Here is a 16,410-nt window from a genome sequence, read left to right on the forward strand (position 1 = left end):
CAGCGAAAACAACCTTTGTCTGACATCACGGATACATCGTCATGCAGAAGCAGCATAAAATCAGTCGTCTGATTTCTGAAATGATTCACCTGAAGAGTGAAAGCAACAGTGATACAAATACAAATGAAGTAAAATATTTTGTGGTTCAAATAGAAAGATTTCTTCATGATTTAGTTATTTTGTGTTCTAATCTTGTTGTGTTTGCCCCTGTTTCTCTTTTATTTATTCTCCTCATGTTTCCATCAGTGCTGTGTGACATTAGACGCTGGTTAGGAGCATTGAAAGGGTTGTTTTTTATCTTTTCAAGTTTAGTTTTTGGAGGGAAACAGGAGAAATGGCCCGTACGACAGCTCTTGTTATTTTAGAAATGAATTCTCCAAGTTCTTCTCGATTATAAATTCTCACCTCAGGGCAGGCATTTGTACCTGGCACTGTTCTCATTAATGAGAAAGCTGATTTAATTGACTGTGTGCTCCAGACTAGGTTGTGAGCATCCGTCTGACACACTAACCTGCACGTATACACACGAACACACAAACACACACACACACGCCGCAGCTTTGTGTCAACCTGGGCTGTGTCTCCAGGGAGCATCCTCTGGCGTGAGCTATGCTGTATGCAAATGAGGGATGAAATCTGTCACACAATAATTGCGTTGTATTGCACAGGAAGCAGGCAGCCGCACAGTGGGAAGTTGGCTTGGTTTTGGTCTATGAGTGCGTTTTTAAGACTGTGACAGAAGTGTGAATGTGTGACCAAACAACTTTTCAAGCAGTTTTACTGCAAGGTGATCGTCCGAGCTGCCTCTAGTCAGTCTCTTTTTTTTTCGTGTTGACGTTCCAATAAAATGGAGCAGGTCTATTATTGTACGTTTTTTTCTTCGCTTTTGCAAATAGTAACATTCAACGACGTGAACACTGTCAGCTTCTCCAGCACCAAACAGGAAGCAGCAAACCGAGTTGTTAGTGAGCATGGAGTAAGGCTGGCATGAAATACTTAGGGAAGTCAAGGGTAATTGGCCACAAGGAAAATATCCTGTCCAAATAAAACAGGAGATCATAAGTATATATATACTAGAAATACAAAATATCTTCCAGTCATTTTATGGTATTAAGTTACTAACTTAAAATATAGTCATAACAACAGTAATAATTTAATAATTTAGAGTTTAAAAATATTTTTCTTCCTGTAAATTTCCACCAGAAGCATGATGGGAAATAATCTCAAAGGAATATGTTCTTGCAAGTAGTGATAGGAACCCTCTTGTCACTATTCTTCACTAAATCTTATCGAGTGTGACTAAAAAGATACTGTCTTAAGATGTGAGAGGGTGTTAGACTTTAGTCTTTAAAAGTCCCTTTGTGGCATAATCCTCGTTCATCAGTGTCTGCAGTAGTTTACAGTTTGCACTGCACATGTGACGGTCCAGTCACCTGTAGGTAATTCAGTTCATTCAACATCAGCACACAGTGACCATCTCTTGCGAAACCCTCGAGCACTTAGAAAAGTGCTAACCACATGTCACACATTTATTCTCCCTCCGGCTGAGGGACAGACATAATCCCCTCTCAGGTCAAATTACTTCATTTTCAGAAAAGATCATTTGTCTCTTGTCACCAATGCGTTCTGCAGTGACGTTGCTGTTTTAATGGAAATTTGAGAAATTCAGCCAAAAAAAAGCAAATTAATGCATGTTTCCATCTAATGGTTTTTATGTGAGTGTTAGGATAATCAGCTGGTGGCACTAATTATTATAACTACTAACCAAGAATTTGATGAATATCAGAAAATAGATCTTGCTGTTTAGCAGCTAAGTGCTCCACTATGTTCACTTTGTAGTTGTTATCTGTGTCTGATTGTTATTTGGCGGTGGGCCGGTCAAGTGCAGTGCTATTTTTTTAATCAGAGGCAGTATTTTTGCCAGCAATATTTTCGGTCTTTTATAGATTATATGATTAATTGATTAATGGGAAAAAAATGGACACATTAATGAAAATAATCCATAATTGCAGCCCTAAGTCACGATGTCAGCACACGTCCCCAGAGAGTTTTCCTCCGACTGCGTGAGCTGATTCCACAGTTAGATATCACTGATGAGCTCTCATGGACTTCCTAATGAGAGGGACGACTGGAGATACTCATCAGTGATCAGTGTTTCCTTTGGCCTCACGCCTTCCTGCAGGTGAACGAGTATCTGCGTGTGGGCGATATACCATATGCAACACTTGCGTTTTGTTTGAATATCCCTCCTCTCTCCCTCTCCAGTGCATTGCTGCCTGTATCTTTCCTCTCCCTCCAAGCCTCCCTCCTTTCCTGCCCCCTACCCCCACCTCCTCCTCTCATTCTCCGTTATCTCCCCATCGTAGATAAAAGCAAAGCGCACATCGCCAGGGAACAATTAGTCACAGCCATCTCAAATCACCATTGCACATCTCAATCTCCCTCATTTTTGCAGCCTATCTTCCTCTGTGCCCAGCATAGCATTAACCCACACTGCTTTGGGAGATGTCCAGGCACTCCAACTCTAAAGGCACCTCAGAGTCTATTTTACATTTTATCTCTGTTTTTGCATCTCTTAAGCCCTCAGTCTGCCACGCTTCTTCCTCATATATCATTTCCACCCGTTTCCCTCTCATTTCACTTGTCCTAAGTTTTCCTTTTTCTTCTGGTTCATTGTGAATTCATTCTTAGCACAGACAGACTTGACAGAATGACTTTCTGATTAGCTGTGTCTGTGTTTTTGCTTTTTATGCCTCTGCTGTGAGGAGGCTGTCTTCGTGTTTGACTAGCTTAAAGGATCAGGTTTTAATAGAACACAGCACAGACAGGACGGCAAGGGGGCACAGTTTTGAACTTGAAAATGCTAGGTTGTAATTTAAGTGGAATCTAGATCAATACTGTGTGGTGCTTCACTGACTCTCCTCTGTCTTCTCATATTTGTTATAAATATTTATTCATGCTGACCAGCCTACGGGCTGGCGCTGTGCTCAGGTTAACAAAAGTCAAAAGTCAGGCAAGTTTATAAATATGCATCGGGGGGTGCTGGAATTTATGAATATTCACTCTTGATTTATTGAGATATGTCATTCACTTTTGAACTACAAACAACTTCTTTTAATGTATAATTTCTCATTTTTTTCCACATTGTATTGTTGTGTGTGTAATTATCACCTTGGATTTGTTCTTTGTGATGGCAAAAATATTTCTGCTTATAAAGTTTTCAAACAACTTTTTTCAACATAAGTTAAAGCAGTGGTTCCCAACCTGTGAGCTAAGGTATAGCAAGTGGGCTGACAAATCATTTGCAACACAGCACAATTTTGGTAAAAATATGTAATTATGAAAAATAAAAAAATTATGTCTTTTAATGTTATCAAAGGAAATGATCTTTAAAAACATTGCAAATGTTTAAAAAAAACACCTTTGATTGTTGTTTTTTTTCTCATATTAAGACTTGTTGCTGTGATAAGCCAATGAAGAGTTAAAAGGAAAGAGAGTCAAGAGACAGATGGTGAATCGACAATTTATCTCTCCCCCTCAAACGAAAAAGAAAAATGAGCCTCCCATGCTTCCTTTTCAATCCTGAATGTACAGTCATTATTATTCATTTTCAGTCATCATTATTAAAATAGAATGTGCTCTGTGGCATTATCTGGCCTCCCTGTAGTTATGTGTCCGGATGTGGACCGCCAACATTTTTGAGTTTTCAAAGTGGGCCATTAGTCGGAAAAGGTTGGTAACTACTAATTTTAAAGTAATGTTTGAACTTCTGGTTTTCTAGAATAACAAGATTAGTCAACTTCATCTTTCATGACTTCTCTGGAGAATGTGCCCAGTTCATCATCTGCTGAAGCTAAAACCAACATCTAATGCAACAGTCCTACTGTAAGTGCAGCCTTCATGAGTGCCGTGTGTGTTTTAGACCGGTGTTGACATATGGTCACAGTCATGGTTCACGGTCAGTGTGGAGGCTGTAATTTGCGGGGCTTTTATACAGAGAGGATTTTTCTCCACTCCATTTATATCAGTGAGGGTAGACTAAATATTACTGCATCATCATAAACAAGAATGACCTAATTGATGACCAATATTTTCAAATGAGAGCATTTAGATGTTTTGTATTATGTGGTGTAACAGGATAAGATACTGTACCTCACACTATACTTGTTGTGTTAATTCGGCTCTACCTTGTAAGAAATCAAAATAAGCATATACTCTATTTCCAGAAGCCTCAGTAGTAGTAAAATTGAATGTGAGCGAAAGTGAAAAGCTTGTAAATCATATTTGGTCTCTTTACCTTCATCCTCTATTTTCCTCATCATTCCTTCACTCCTATCTGTCTACCTCCAGTGGATTTGTCGAGCCGAAATAGAAGAACTAAATATCAGCACTATAGATCATTTTGACAGTTTAATTTCAATGCCTGATTATCAGTCAATTTAATAATTATATTGTCCAACCATCCAATTAATGTGTTCTATATTTACAATGATCATCAAATAAGCTCTCCATTTTAACATCATTTATCAAGGGTGAGATATTAGAAGCATGAGGGACCTTGACAGTTTGTGTGTGAGGCTTCTTGATTGAGAAAATCAATGCGTGTCCTTAGCCACGTTCAGCCTGCGCACCACCCTGTGAAGAAGTTGTCGAGTTACTGACACACAAATACGCGGAGCGGGAGATGCAGGACCAATCCCTCCTGACTTGATGCCTCTGCTTCCTCTTCTCTGTTAGCCAGACATCCCTGACACTCCCAGAGCACGTCAAGAGCACCTCACACAAGCAGCAGTGCCTTGCATGAGATTAGGTAGCTCCAAATGGGACACGTTCAGATAGGGTTTTCCATCTGGAGCTTGGCAGCTTGGTGTTTATATGCCAGTGGTAATCAAACACACCAGAGTTTGCTTTTGTCTTAGATAAGATCCCAGCATCTGACCATGTGCAATCTGCTACAGTCGGATAGATGTAAGCATTAACTGCAGTTGCCTCTCTGTTCAAGTCTTCCCGTTCCAATGGTTTTCAGTAGTTTGATGAGTAAATTTGCGTCTTTCTCTCTTATCCCTAAAGCTTCTACTTTATTTTTCCTGCCATTCTTCTGTCTGTGTTTTCATGTGAACATTTGTGTCTCCGGGCTCATAGATGTGTGTGGGATTTAGGAGTGGGTGTTTTTCATTCGAATGCTTCCGTTCACTTGGTTGTACAGCAAGACGTCTCATTAAAAAAAGAAAACAAAAGAAACTTCAATTTCAGACTCTGTTGTTTATCCTTTACAGATGACGTGCCTCCCTATTTCAAGACAGAGCCGGTGCGTAGTCAACTCCATCTGGAACGCAACAGGCTGGTGCTGACCTGCATGGCTGAAGGGAGCTGGCCACTTGAGTTTAAATGGATCCACAACAGCACTGAATTAACCCGCTTCTCACTGGAGTACAGGTGAGTACGAGCTGAATACTCAAAGAAAGAGAGAGATGTGTGTGTTGGTGTGATGATAAAATGGACAGAAGATTCATTTATGTCAAAATGCTGCCAGTAGCCAATACTGTCAAAATATACAGCACACATATTTCATTAAAATTTGAGTCATGTGTTTTGACATGTCCTGTACTATATAAAAATTATTTAGCCAAATGTGTAACTTTTGTGATATAGACTAAAATAGCTAAAAACCTAGCCAAACCATAATATAGCAGTGACTTCATTCTGGTTTTATTATGGCGAGGGTGGACAAAAGAAAAGGATTACACTCATCTATAAGTCTTTCACCATACATGGGGCATGTGATATCACAACTTGAACCTGACTTTAAAAAAAAAAATACAAACTTATCTTTTGAGTTAAAGCTAGCTGGTCTGGCAGCCACAGTTAGCCTTAGCTAAAGCCAAATTTACCCTCATTTTCCAACAGTACCTGTTTCCCATAGTTCAAGAAATATTTTTGTGATCTCACATTATTAGTTTGGTACCTAAATATGTAGTCACTAAATCAAATTCTCATAAAAAAAATTATTCAGCCAAATGTGTAATTTCTGAGAAATTCTGTCTAATTTAACTAGCTAAACTAAACTAGCTAAAAACCTAGCCAAACCGCAATACAGCAGTTACTATGTGGTGATGGACAAAAAAGGATTGTAGTGACCAATAAGTCTTTCAACCTACATGTAGCATATTATATTACATCGAAACCTATTCTTTGAGTTTAAGCTAGCTAGAATAGCAACCACAAGTAGCATTAGCTAAAACTAGAGCACACTTACCCATAATGTCCTACAGTACCTGTTTCCCATTGCATAAAAAGACAAAAAAATGTTTTCATGACCTCACATAATTAGTTTTGTACCTCAGAAATGATGCAGTTACTAAATCAAATTCTGATGAAAAAGAAGTTAATTAAGATAGTCTTAGTAAAAGGTAACATATGCTCGCTTATTTTAGCAGCATAGCTGTGACTGCCATCCTAGTTTCTATCTTCAGGGGAATTCAGTTTGTTTGGCATATTAAGCTAAATCACATGTTTAAATTTATTAAATACAGATTAATTTATTTTACTAGTTCATTAGTTCAAATGGACAAGAAAGCTAAAAGACTACTTTATTTGTGCTTGTGTATTTTGTTTAGATTGTTCAAGGGCTCAAGAGTTATTGTAGTGTGACAATGGTATTTTTAATTAAAAATATTGTAGACATGTAAAGTTAGGGTAAATTTAAAGCTAAAACCTTCAAACTCTTTTTATTTATTTATTTTTTTTACTTTTAGCATTTCTGAAGTAATTGCTGTCTGTAGGGCAGTACAGCTAATATTCTCTCTGTGCAGTTTTTACCAACACGGCCAGTTACAGCTTTGTTAAGGAGTAGACTACTAAATAAAGAAACAGCTCTTGCTGTTTTGCTTTTTCTCTCTGTTTCGCTCCTGCCTCTCCTTTCCCCTCGTGGCTCTGTGACCTCCATCACTCTCTCTCTGGAGAGGCAGCAAACAAGCGAAAGGCGTGAATGAGGGTTAGGGCAGGAGATAAACCGTCTTTAATAGTAACTGGAAGATCCTAATCATGTGGCAAACATTGCTCTTATCTCAGAGAGCAGTGTGTCTGCACCGAGTGTTAGTGTGCCTGTATGTGTGTGTGCAGGCAGCGGTGTAAATGAAGCTCTAGAGGATTGAAAGAAAGTTCATTGGCACACGCCTTGCTGATCCTAGCTGAACTGTTGTGTTCATATGTGAGAAAGAGTGTGTATGTGAAAACAACACAGGGTGAACGTACAAGCAATATCAACCTTGTTGATGGAGCTGGGCCCTTCTCCTGACAATCTCTGGGGACAGATAAGACCAGAGTGGGAACAGAGGGGAAGGAAGGGCAGAAGTGACACACAGATGCTAGAACAATTGATCAGAATGGACTGTACTTGAGAATAACACGGTCTGTTGGAGCCTCGGGGCACCTTTGACTCTGTTATTGGGTGAGTGATTGAGTAATGGAATGGGTGATTAAACAAGTAGTCAGGCACAAAGCTGTGCAGGATTCTGTGTTTGTGTGTGTGTGTGCATAAAGCATGACTGAAGACATGCAGAAGCTCTTGTCATTTAGCTGCTGAAATAAAGTGATGCCCATGACATATTACCAGCCCCTCAACAAACAGAGACATGCAGAAACGTATCTAATACAGCATATTTACACAGATATTATTGATTATGTAGCAACTGAAGCCTTGCTTTGACTGAGAATTTAACAACAGTCTGTAATTGTGCATCTACGTGTGGTATAACTGAAAAATATATTGATCTTTGACAACTGTTTCAACTGTAAGGTGCTTTTTTTTAACCCCATATAAGTGCAGTCTATTTGCTTTGTTTTGGTTATTGTGTCAGTGCCAGGTTTGGCTAGGTTGAACTCACACATAACGCAACACACGGTTGTTTTAAAGGAGCAGTGTTGCATCATGATGTTTCTACAGTAGAGATTTCACATTTTTACATGACCTGAAAGCCACCGTAGATTCTCCTACACGCTTGGAAAGGGAGGGGTGAGTGAAGGGGTATTTGGTCGGTTGCAATCTGCAACCTCACAGATGCCAGTAAATCCTACACACTGGTCCTTTAATATTGAGAACTGGCTCCTACATCGAATATAGTGAATCGTTAGTGAAGCCCCTCCTGCACAAAGACTTACAAACAACAATTCCCTTCAAATCCCTCGCAATCAAATCAAGTAGATTTCTGTGTGTGTGTTTCTGTCATATGCTACCTAAAGACCAGTTAACTGGGGACAGGCTGTGTCCCCAATTGGGAAAAAGGTCATTTTTGGGTGAGTGATTAAGATTAAGATTAGGGCCAGGTAGGCAGTGGTTATGGTTATGGTTAGGGTAATCTCCAGGCAATGAATTTAAGTCTGTGTGTGTGTGTGTGTGTGTGTGTGTGTGTGTGTGTGTGTGTGTGTGTGTGTGTGCGCGCGCGCGCAGTCCTTCTCATTCTTCAAGTCAGCCTTCTCTGTGCCAGGAGAGACTTTGAACAGAGCAGACCCCCCATATTAATGAGGTTATAGTAGAGGTCCCCAGTGCTGAGTGCTGTTTTAAATATTGACACCATGCGACTTGACCTTGTGTCCTCTGGCGACCGATCAATACTGCAAGGTATGTGCCTGCGCTAGCATTACTATTCAACATGTAGCTCTGTGTGCGTGAGTGTGTGTGTGTCTGTGTGTGTGTCTGTGTGTGTGTGTGTGTGAGAGAGAGAGTGCTGGAAGAAGTAAGAGAGTGGCACAGTTTTAGTGATCTGCTGTGGGGAGTTTGGGGAGTGGGAGCTGAGGCTCAGCACATCACCTACATACCATCTGAGTACCAAGCAGCCGCACACACATGTATCCACACATGTATCCACACATGGATTCACACCATTTGGCCAGCATCCTGCGTTCTTTGTTCCCAAATAATCATGCAAAAGATTTATCTCCAAATTAAAATTCAACTTAATTAAGAATGAAGATTACATCCAATACAATTAAGGACGTTTGAACCCATCAGTCATAGAATTATCCCGCTCACAAAGCTTAAGTGGATCAGTTTGGTCTATAAATAGACAGCATAACGCCACCACTTCCTATCACATGACCAAAACCTCAGGGGTGATTACCTATCACGCCATCAGTCTTTATGCTGCCGATGAAGCTAGAAACTTAATTAAAAGAGTTAATTATTAATCAAACCTCAGGAGTCAGCTTTGTTTGTCAACTGGTTCTTGGCTGGGCTAGTGGAGTGTGGCCTCTGTTTCCTGTGGGGAATAGTAAACTTTTCTTCAATTTTTAAATTGTAATGAGCTGGACAGACAGACATAATAAAAAAAAAGTTTAAAGGACTTTATGAAGGCAGGAAAAAAAAAGTAGATGTAATCTCAGCAGTCACTCCCAGGAGAAAATGAAATTACATTATGGAGAAGACATGACAGCCCCAGAATCACAAGTTCACACTGATTGACTTATCATCTCTGTGTATTAACTGTCCCTTGTTGTTGTCGGTGTTTGAGGAGTGAAAATTAGTTTTTTTCCTACAATACACACCAAGAGAAGTGCTTTCTTTGTCAACTCTGCTTTTCACAATCAAGACACAAAAAAAACCAAAAAAAAATCAGCAAACGAGATTAACATTTTGACAGCTCACATAATAAAGTGTCACGATGGTCTCTGAAATAGTTAGTGGTTTCTCTAAATGTGACAGCGATAAGCTTTACATTTATATAATACATTTATATTGTGTAAGAAAAGCATGTTTTCTTTTAAGTGGTGGACTGGTGCTATAGGTGTATAGATGAAGTTGCAGTCGTGTATTTCCTGAAATATTGTATGTTGTAAATGTATTTCCTCCGCTCCGTTTTCCCAACTCTCTTCACACTCTTGATCTCTCTCTCATCCTTCGTCTTTGTTCATCCTGTGTGCTTCAGGTTAATCCACTCATATGCGAACTACCACGGAGCATCCATTTTTTTTTTTCCCCCCAATTTTTTTAAACAGATATAATTTCATGGTGGCACCGAGCAAATTAACACAAGTTCACTACTATATTATTCAGTGTCTGGAGGGAAGAGATGACGAGCTCAGCTTGCTAACTAGATGGAGATGAAGGGAAAACAGCAGTAGCGGTAGATGACAACATGCTTTCTGTGTATGTGTGTGTGTGTGTGTGTGTGTGTGATGATATCTCCCTGTGGACTCCGCACAACAACAAATATTCTGATGATGTGATACATGATTGAGTTTCAAACATTTAAATTAATAAATATTTGTTTCAAACTTAACTAAAAACAGGATGGGGTATTGTTCTGTTAATTGTGTTTTTTTGTTGTCTTTTTTTCTGAATGTTTACTTGTTCCAACTCTTGCCACATAATCTCAGCAAGAATAGAAACCAAATTATGTTGAAAGCAAAAAAAAAAAAGAACACCTTTATTTTCATCCAAATTGGCTGCCATAAACAGCAATTTGTCATAAACATCCAAAAATCCCCAAAACGAAAACAAATTGGACACTGCAAAAATGTCCTCCTCTTGTATTTTTCTTTTTGCATTCTCCATGAATAACTTCAACACCTAGCCAACACAGTCTGCTTGTTAGCAAGTTGCAACCAGTTGCCGTCCCCTGAATAGGTGTGTGGATTTGGGCGGAGGGTTAAGGTGCATGTGAGGAGAAGGAAATTGTATGAGGAATAAACAAAGCTTCCGAATAAGATGCCGAGATTCAAATTTGCGCATTCATTCCCATTTTCCATCTGTAATCCTGCCTGTGTATTGTTTTCCTCAGTTCGGCACCGTTCAGCACACCTCAAAAACTGATGCATTGCTCTTCCTGCTGCTGTTGTTGCCCACTTGCACACTCTTCTGCATCACCAACTTACATTAAATTCAAATATACTATATATTATTTATTTTACCATTACCTCCACATCTGTTCTAATTTCTCCTCTTCAAGGCTCCGCATTGAGTCAAGAGCACTTAAATCCTGAATAAAAGTATTAAAAGAAAAATAAATGAAATAAACAATAAAAAATGTAGAGCCACTTCACTGGAAGAAATGATATTGTCCTTGAAAAAATTACCTGGTAAGCTACACCACCAGTTAAAACTTTTAGAAAACACACAGTTTTTATTGAAATCTCAGCAGCTCAAGTCCAGGCACTCACCATAAGTGGTACAAAGGTAAGTGGTAATCAGATCGAAGAATTAAAAAAGTCACCAGAAACTGAAAGATTGCTTCCCTTTTACCAGGGAGGAAGAAATTGGTTAGCAATGGCATTGCTGATGACTTACAGACTCCACTGTCTGAGCAAAGACAGTGTTGGAACCAACTGTTTTGATGTATTATTAGGCCAGTACTGTACTGCAGGTAGTAGTGCTGTTTGTTGCTGTCAGAATGGCGAGAAAAAGACAAGTAACAAAGGAAGACAGTCTGGTTGGTCAGGGGTTCATCCTGCAGCAAGATAATGACCCAAAACATCAGAGGAACAGACCCAGACTGTGGCTTCATGAGATGGAAGAGCAGCACAGCCTCCAGACTCAAACCCCATGGAGCTGGTTTGGGAAGAACTGGGCAGAAGGTGAAAGCAACATGTTTGTGGGAACGTCGCCCACCTCCTCCAGTCTGGCCAGCTTAATGCCAGTGACAGACTCTGCCGTCTTTATGAGTTTGTTCAACTTATTTGCGTCCTTTACCTTGATGCCTGCACCATTTTATTACAGATACAGTTATAGGACCCGAGCCTCCTCAGGAAGTAAAGCTGGCTCAGGCCCTTTTTGTAAACGGCCTCAGCGTTTTCGTGGACCAGTCCAGTTTGTCATTGAGCATCACACCCAGGGACTTGTAGGACTTGACAATCTCTACATCACACCCACTGGGGAAAGCAGGGATTTATTCCTCTATTCAATTCAGAATTTAAGATTCTTTATTTAAAACATCTGCATTATTTATTGTTGTTGTAACAGCCAGAAAAATTGAAGTGTTGTAAAACTTAACCAGAACCATAATAAAAAAAAAAAAGATTTTAACAGAAACATAATTTCCAAACTGCAAGCAACAGAAAGTGATCATGTTTAACTAAGTGGATTATTTCATTTAATTTGATTTTGTCAGCATGTGAGTTCTAATGAGATCAGTGATATTCTAGTTAAGGAGAAAGAGAAGCAGTAACATCCAATTACAGGCAGAAAACTCGCTTGCTCTCGGGTCTGCACTTGAATCACACAGTGTGAGAGACTGGCGGGACTCGGGACAGAGCCAGCCAGACAGAATCTCTCTCCGGATGACCTTAATGGATTCCTATCTGTAACAAAAAATGTCCATTTTCTATCTCCCTGGCATTCTCCTCCACAGCCCCCAGATACAATAGATTTTTTTTTAACCTTCTGTCTACCCCCTTGCCATCGCTCACTCCTTGTTTTCTACAGTGGAGTGGAGCAAGTGAGTCAGAAAGTGCAACTGAGAGAGTGAGAGAGAGAGAGAGAGAGAGAGAGAGAGAGAGACAACATACAGCGTTTGTTTTATTATGTGCATGTATTGTGTTTGTGTATGAGTGTGTGGCTGTGTGTGTCATTGTACTGGCAGCAGGTATGACTGCTTTTCTAATTGGTGATCCACAGCCGGCATTATGAACCATATCTGTACGAGCACAAGGTCGTGGGATTACAGCAACAACCGTTCGCACTGAAACACTTTCCCCCGACACCTCGGATACTCGAGAACGTCCCATTTCAAAGGATGCATCACGTGTAGTTAGGTTTCACGCTGTGCTGACACATTATGGTGCGAGTCTGCATAATGTTGTGCCTGCAGTTTGATACGATGTGATGGAAACATAACTGGTGAGGTTCCCAAACGTTTATCGCTGACCTACATTCAAAGGGTGCTGGCAGGGGTGCAGACGCTGTTGGTGTCTGCAGGCTGCTCCCTGATTTAAACAGACTCGCACAGTATTCCAAAAGAGTGCACATAGATAGAGAAGTGCTGCAGCGAAAACCTAAGGTCTCTGCACACATCAGAGATCAGTACCTCAGTTAATTAAGCACCCACTCACAAACCGGCGGCGATTAAACGCCTGGTTTCGACCATCCTAAAATGTCGTAGATGCGCACATCTTGTAAAACATGAACAGGTGCTGGACTAATGAAACAACGTGAGAAAGAAAAACAGAGGTCCACACACTGTGGCACCTTTTGATGCCAATGTAAAATGGACAGAACTGAGCTTGTTATATCCTGGTTACGAAAAGCACTTAATCCTAGTTTTAAGAGTTCTGACTGTTTTTCCAATATAAGCAACCCCACAAGGACATTTGAGCATATATATTAAATTTTTGTGGACTACAATATGTAATGTCCTTTATTATTGAAGATTCCTTCCGAGTGAGGAAGTGTGAGGGGGTGGGTAGGGGTACCACACACGCCTCACACTTCCTCAGTCACTTCCCTCCTGGCAATTACACATGTTGGAACTGTCAACAATGTCATTTCACATATAAAACTCATCCTCACTGAGGGAGAATCATATTACAAAATACAGTCCCCTTGGCGTTGTATTTTGTAATATGAAAAATGTAATACATATACTAAAATGTGCTGGGGGTTGCTTAAATTGGAAAAACAGCTACAACCATTAAAACAAGGATTACCAAACCCAGATGTCCTATTCATAACCAGGATGTAACAAGACCAGTTACTGTCCATTATAAAAAAGCCCAGCATAGCATATTCACTCCCAGATATGCAGACATCGAAGCTATAAAACGCCCTCGTAGAGGAGGTGATATCGACTCTCTACTCCTGAGGAGAGAGCAGTTCTGAACTTTAACATCAGACCTTTCCTCTGACTGCTCATGTTGCCTACAGATGTCTTTATATTTCAGTGTGCCGTGTTCTCCTCATGTGTTCCTGTAGTATTCCTGTGTTGTTCATGTCTATATTTCTAAATGTACTGAGTGGTGATTTCATATACACCTAAGAGTTTTCTATATCTAAGTACTATATGTACTATGTGTATAAGTACTAAAATGAGTGATATCTTTTTGGGATCTATGTAGCCACACTGAAGGAATGACAGCTGCTGGTCTGATGTAATTTTATTGTGTCTTGAGGATTCTTTCTATGTTTCTGTGTGTTATATTGTTATGTTTTGTATATATACCACTAATTTGCAATTGCAGGGACATTTTGGCCAGAAATGTAAATGTAATTCTGTCCAAACTGTTTTGCGCAAACAACAGAGAAAACTTGTTAATTCACACATTTGCCAAATAAAAACTGATTCATTCAGTTGATTCTGAATGAATCATTCAGTTCATGCTGAATGAATCAGCACAATGGTCACGGACACTATCTTTCCTTTTTTTGTTTTCCTTCTATGTCTGCTTTACAATACAATATTTGCTCATAACAGATAAAGCACGATTAAACATTTTCTGTGGTTACGCTCAGGCACTCACAGCCCATGGTTAAAGTTAGGGGAAGATGTTCCTGGTTAAATATTAAAAAAGTCAAAAGTGCCTTTAAGGACGAGATGCAAAGTGGTTCATGTATTAGCATCCAACTAAAATTAGTCATCCCTTTTTTCAGCCCAAAATAATGTTATGTTTTTCTAAATAATTGTCAATAGTTTTTTATTGGTAAAAGGCTGGAAACAAAAGGTCTCAAGGGAAATGTCAAACCTGCTCCTTTTTGTCTCAGGTGGCTGGGAGGGGGGCGTGACGGTGTCTGTTTGACTGACAGCAGCTGGCAGGCTGAGCTGCAGTATAGATCTCGTGTACAACAACGGGGGAACGATCAAGACCAAGCAAACAAACGCTTTAGCTCAGAAGGCATGAGCAGGCTGTGTGTTGTTAGCAGTGGTATTGAAGACTAGGCACCACACCAGCATCTTAACTAGCTAATTAGCCATCTAGCCTGCCGATTGATGTTAGCAGTGCACTTGTTTGTCTGGTGGCTGCTCCGACAGGTGCAGGACAAGGCGTGTGTTCCTGTCTGTAAGCTGGATAAGAAGGAGACTTGGGCTGGAAAGCTAATGTGTGTTGTTCTTCCGAGTTTGTTGTTGGAAATTTAAGTAGGAAAACAAATAAGCAGAATGTAAATGTAACTTGTAACATTTACCTGTAACAAAAGCTATAATTTTGTTGGAGGAATATAAACTTTTTGTACAGACTTTTTTCTCTGTTGAAAAATATTTTCAGTATTTTCCGTTTTGCTCAAAATGTTCCAAAATATTTCCAGTATTTTCCAATGCATGAGTATTAAAAGTCAGAATCCAAGCAGCCGTACAAGAACTTTGCTTTATTGTAAAAGTTAACAAAGTTTCTTGATTTCATGATTTAGATGAGGAGGTACACACTTCTAAAAACGTCTAATTTTATAGATGCTGACTATTGGTCAGTAATCAAAAACTAATTCAATTCGATACCTTGCTCTGCAGTAAGTGGCTGCCGTGGCATTGCAAGCTCCAACTGCAGCACCAGCTCCTTCAGTCTTCATCCAAGCAGAGGCACAGACATGTTTGGCTCATATTTGTGATGCAACAAGCATGTTTTTGTGCCTATATTTCAGTCAGCTTGTATAATTTCATATGAACGTGCAACACTTAAACCAGAGGCACTTGGCTTTTGAGATCATGGCTGGTCAATTGTAGGGAGAAGATAATAACAAAACAGACAAATCCATATATAAACAGGAGTGACAAAATACAGTTGGCAATAGTCTGTGTAAACTGTCTCCATCAGACAATTGTCCGTCTGTTTTATCCTCAGAAAAGATATGTGGAGGCTGTCCCTCTTGGCCTGTAGACAAATTACCCACTATTGATTTCCAGTATCCTAAGCCAGACATTCCCATTACCTGTCATGTGTTGTGTGTGGTGGGTATTAAGAAGAGAGAACAAGATCAGAATGAAGACTCTGATCCTGTAGAGTTTAGGAGACGTCCCAATACGTGATCCAATACACTTTCAAAGGACGTCTCGTCAAAATATATAGTGCACTATTGATTTTCTTTGGAAAATGAGGAGCTGCTTTCAAAGCTCAGTCAAGAATTGGAAATGTGTGTGTTCGATTTTGTGTCAATGTATGTGTTGCACAGTAGCATTTCACTTAACTTCTTTGCTCTCTGTGATGGATATTTGGAAGTCATGATGTGCACCGTGTGAGCATATCATCATCATATTGCAATAATCACACACATCATGATCCATAAAATAAAAAAAAGGAAAACTGTAACTAGGCTGTCAAAAGTAATAATTTGCCTCCACTGTTGCCTTTGTTTATATGGCGCTGAATGTATTACAAGCTGTTAAAGTCACACAAGTGTGCCACAGTGCTGGAGTGAACTCATTAACGAAAGTTAAGTGACACCCAACTGTTATGAGAGGTTCATGACCTTTTCATAAACTCCAAACAATAGCA

At 39.7% G+C, this 16,410-nt stretch overlaps 2 protein-coding genes across 10 annotated transcripts in view; one reads left to right on the plus strand and one right to left on the minus strand.

The window, feature by feature from the left end:
- Positions 1 to 15,567, minus strand: part of rpl38 (ribosomal protein L38) — a 374,880-nt gene extending 359,313 nt beyond the window's left edge. The window contains exon 1 of one of the 3 annotated variants that reach the window (XM_071462797.1): positions 15,556 to 15,567. The gene's annotated coding sequence lies outside the window, so the exon portion shown is untranslated. Of the gene's footprint in view, positions 1 to 2,583; positions 2,600 to 13,005; positions 13,017 to 15,555 lie in introns of those variants that run through there. The other 2 variants (XM_071462784.1, XM_071462790.1) reach the window with 2 other exon arrangements.
- The window catches only part of sdk2b (sidekick cell adhesion molecule 2b), a 253,404-nt gene that overhangs the window by 165,908 nt on the left and 71,086 nt on the right, over positions 1 to 16,410 (plus strand). For 6 of the 7 annotated variants that reach the window (XM_071462774.1, XM_071462772.1, XM_071462775.1 and 3 more), the window contains exon 2: positions 5,277 to 5,436. In XM_071462774.1, the coding sequence (XP_071318875.1) occupies positions 5,277 to 5,436 (160 nt within the window). Of the gene's footprint in view, positions 1 to 4,656; positions 4,969 to 5,276; positions 5,437 to 16,410 lie in introns of those variants that run through there. The other variant, XM_071462776.1, reaches the window with a different exon arrangement.

Source organism: Trachinotus anak, unplaced genomic scaffold (assembly GCF_046630095.1).
Source record: "Trachinotus anak isolate AG129_WGS33_773 ecotype Australia unplaced genomic scaffold, CSIRO_AGI_Tana_v1 ptg000025l, whole genome shotgun sequence".
In the NCBI taxonomy this organism is placed as follows: Eukaryota; Metazoa; Chordata; class Actinopteri; order Carangiformes; family Carangidae; genus Trachinotus; species Trachinotus anak.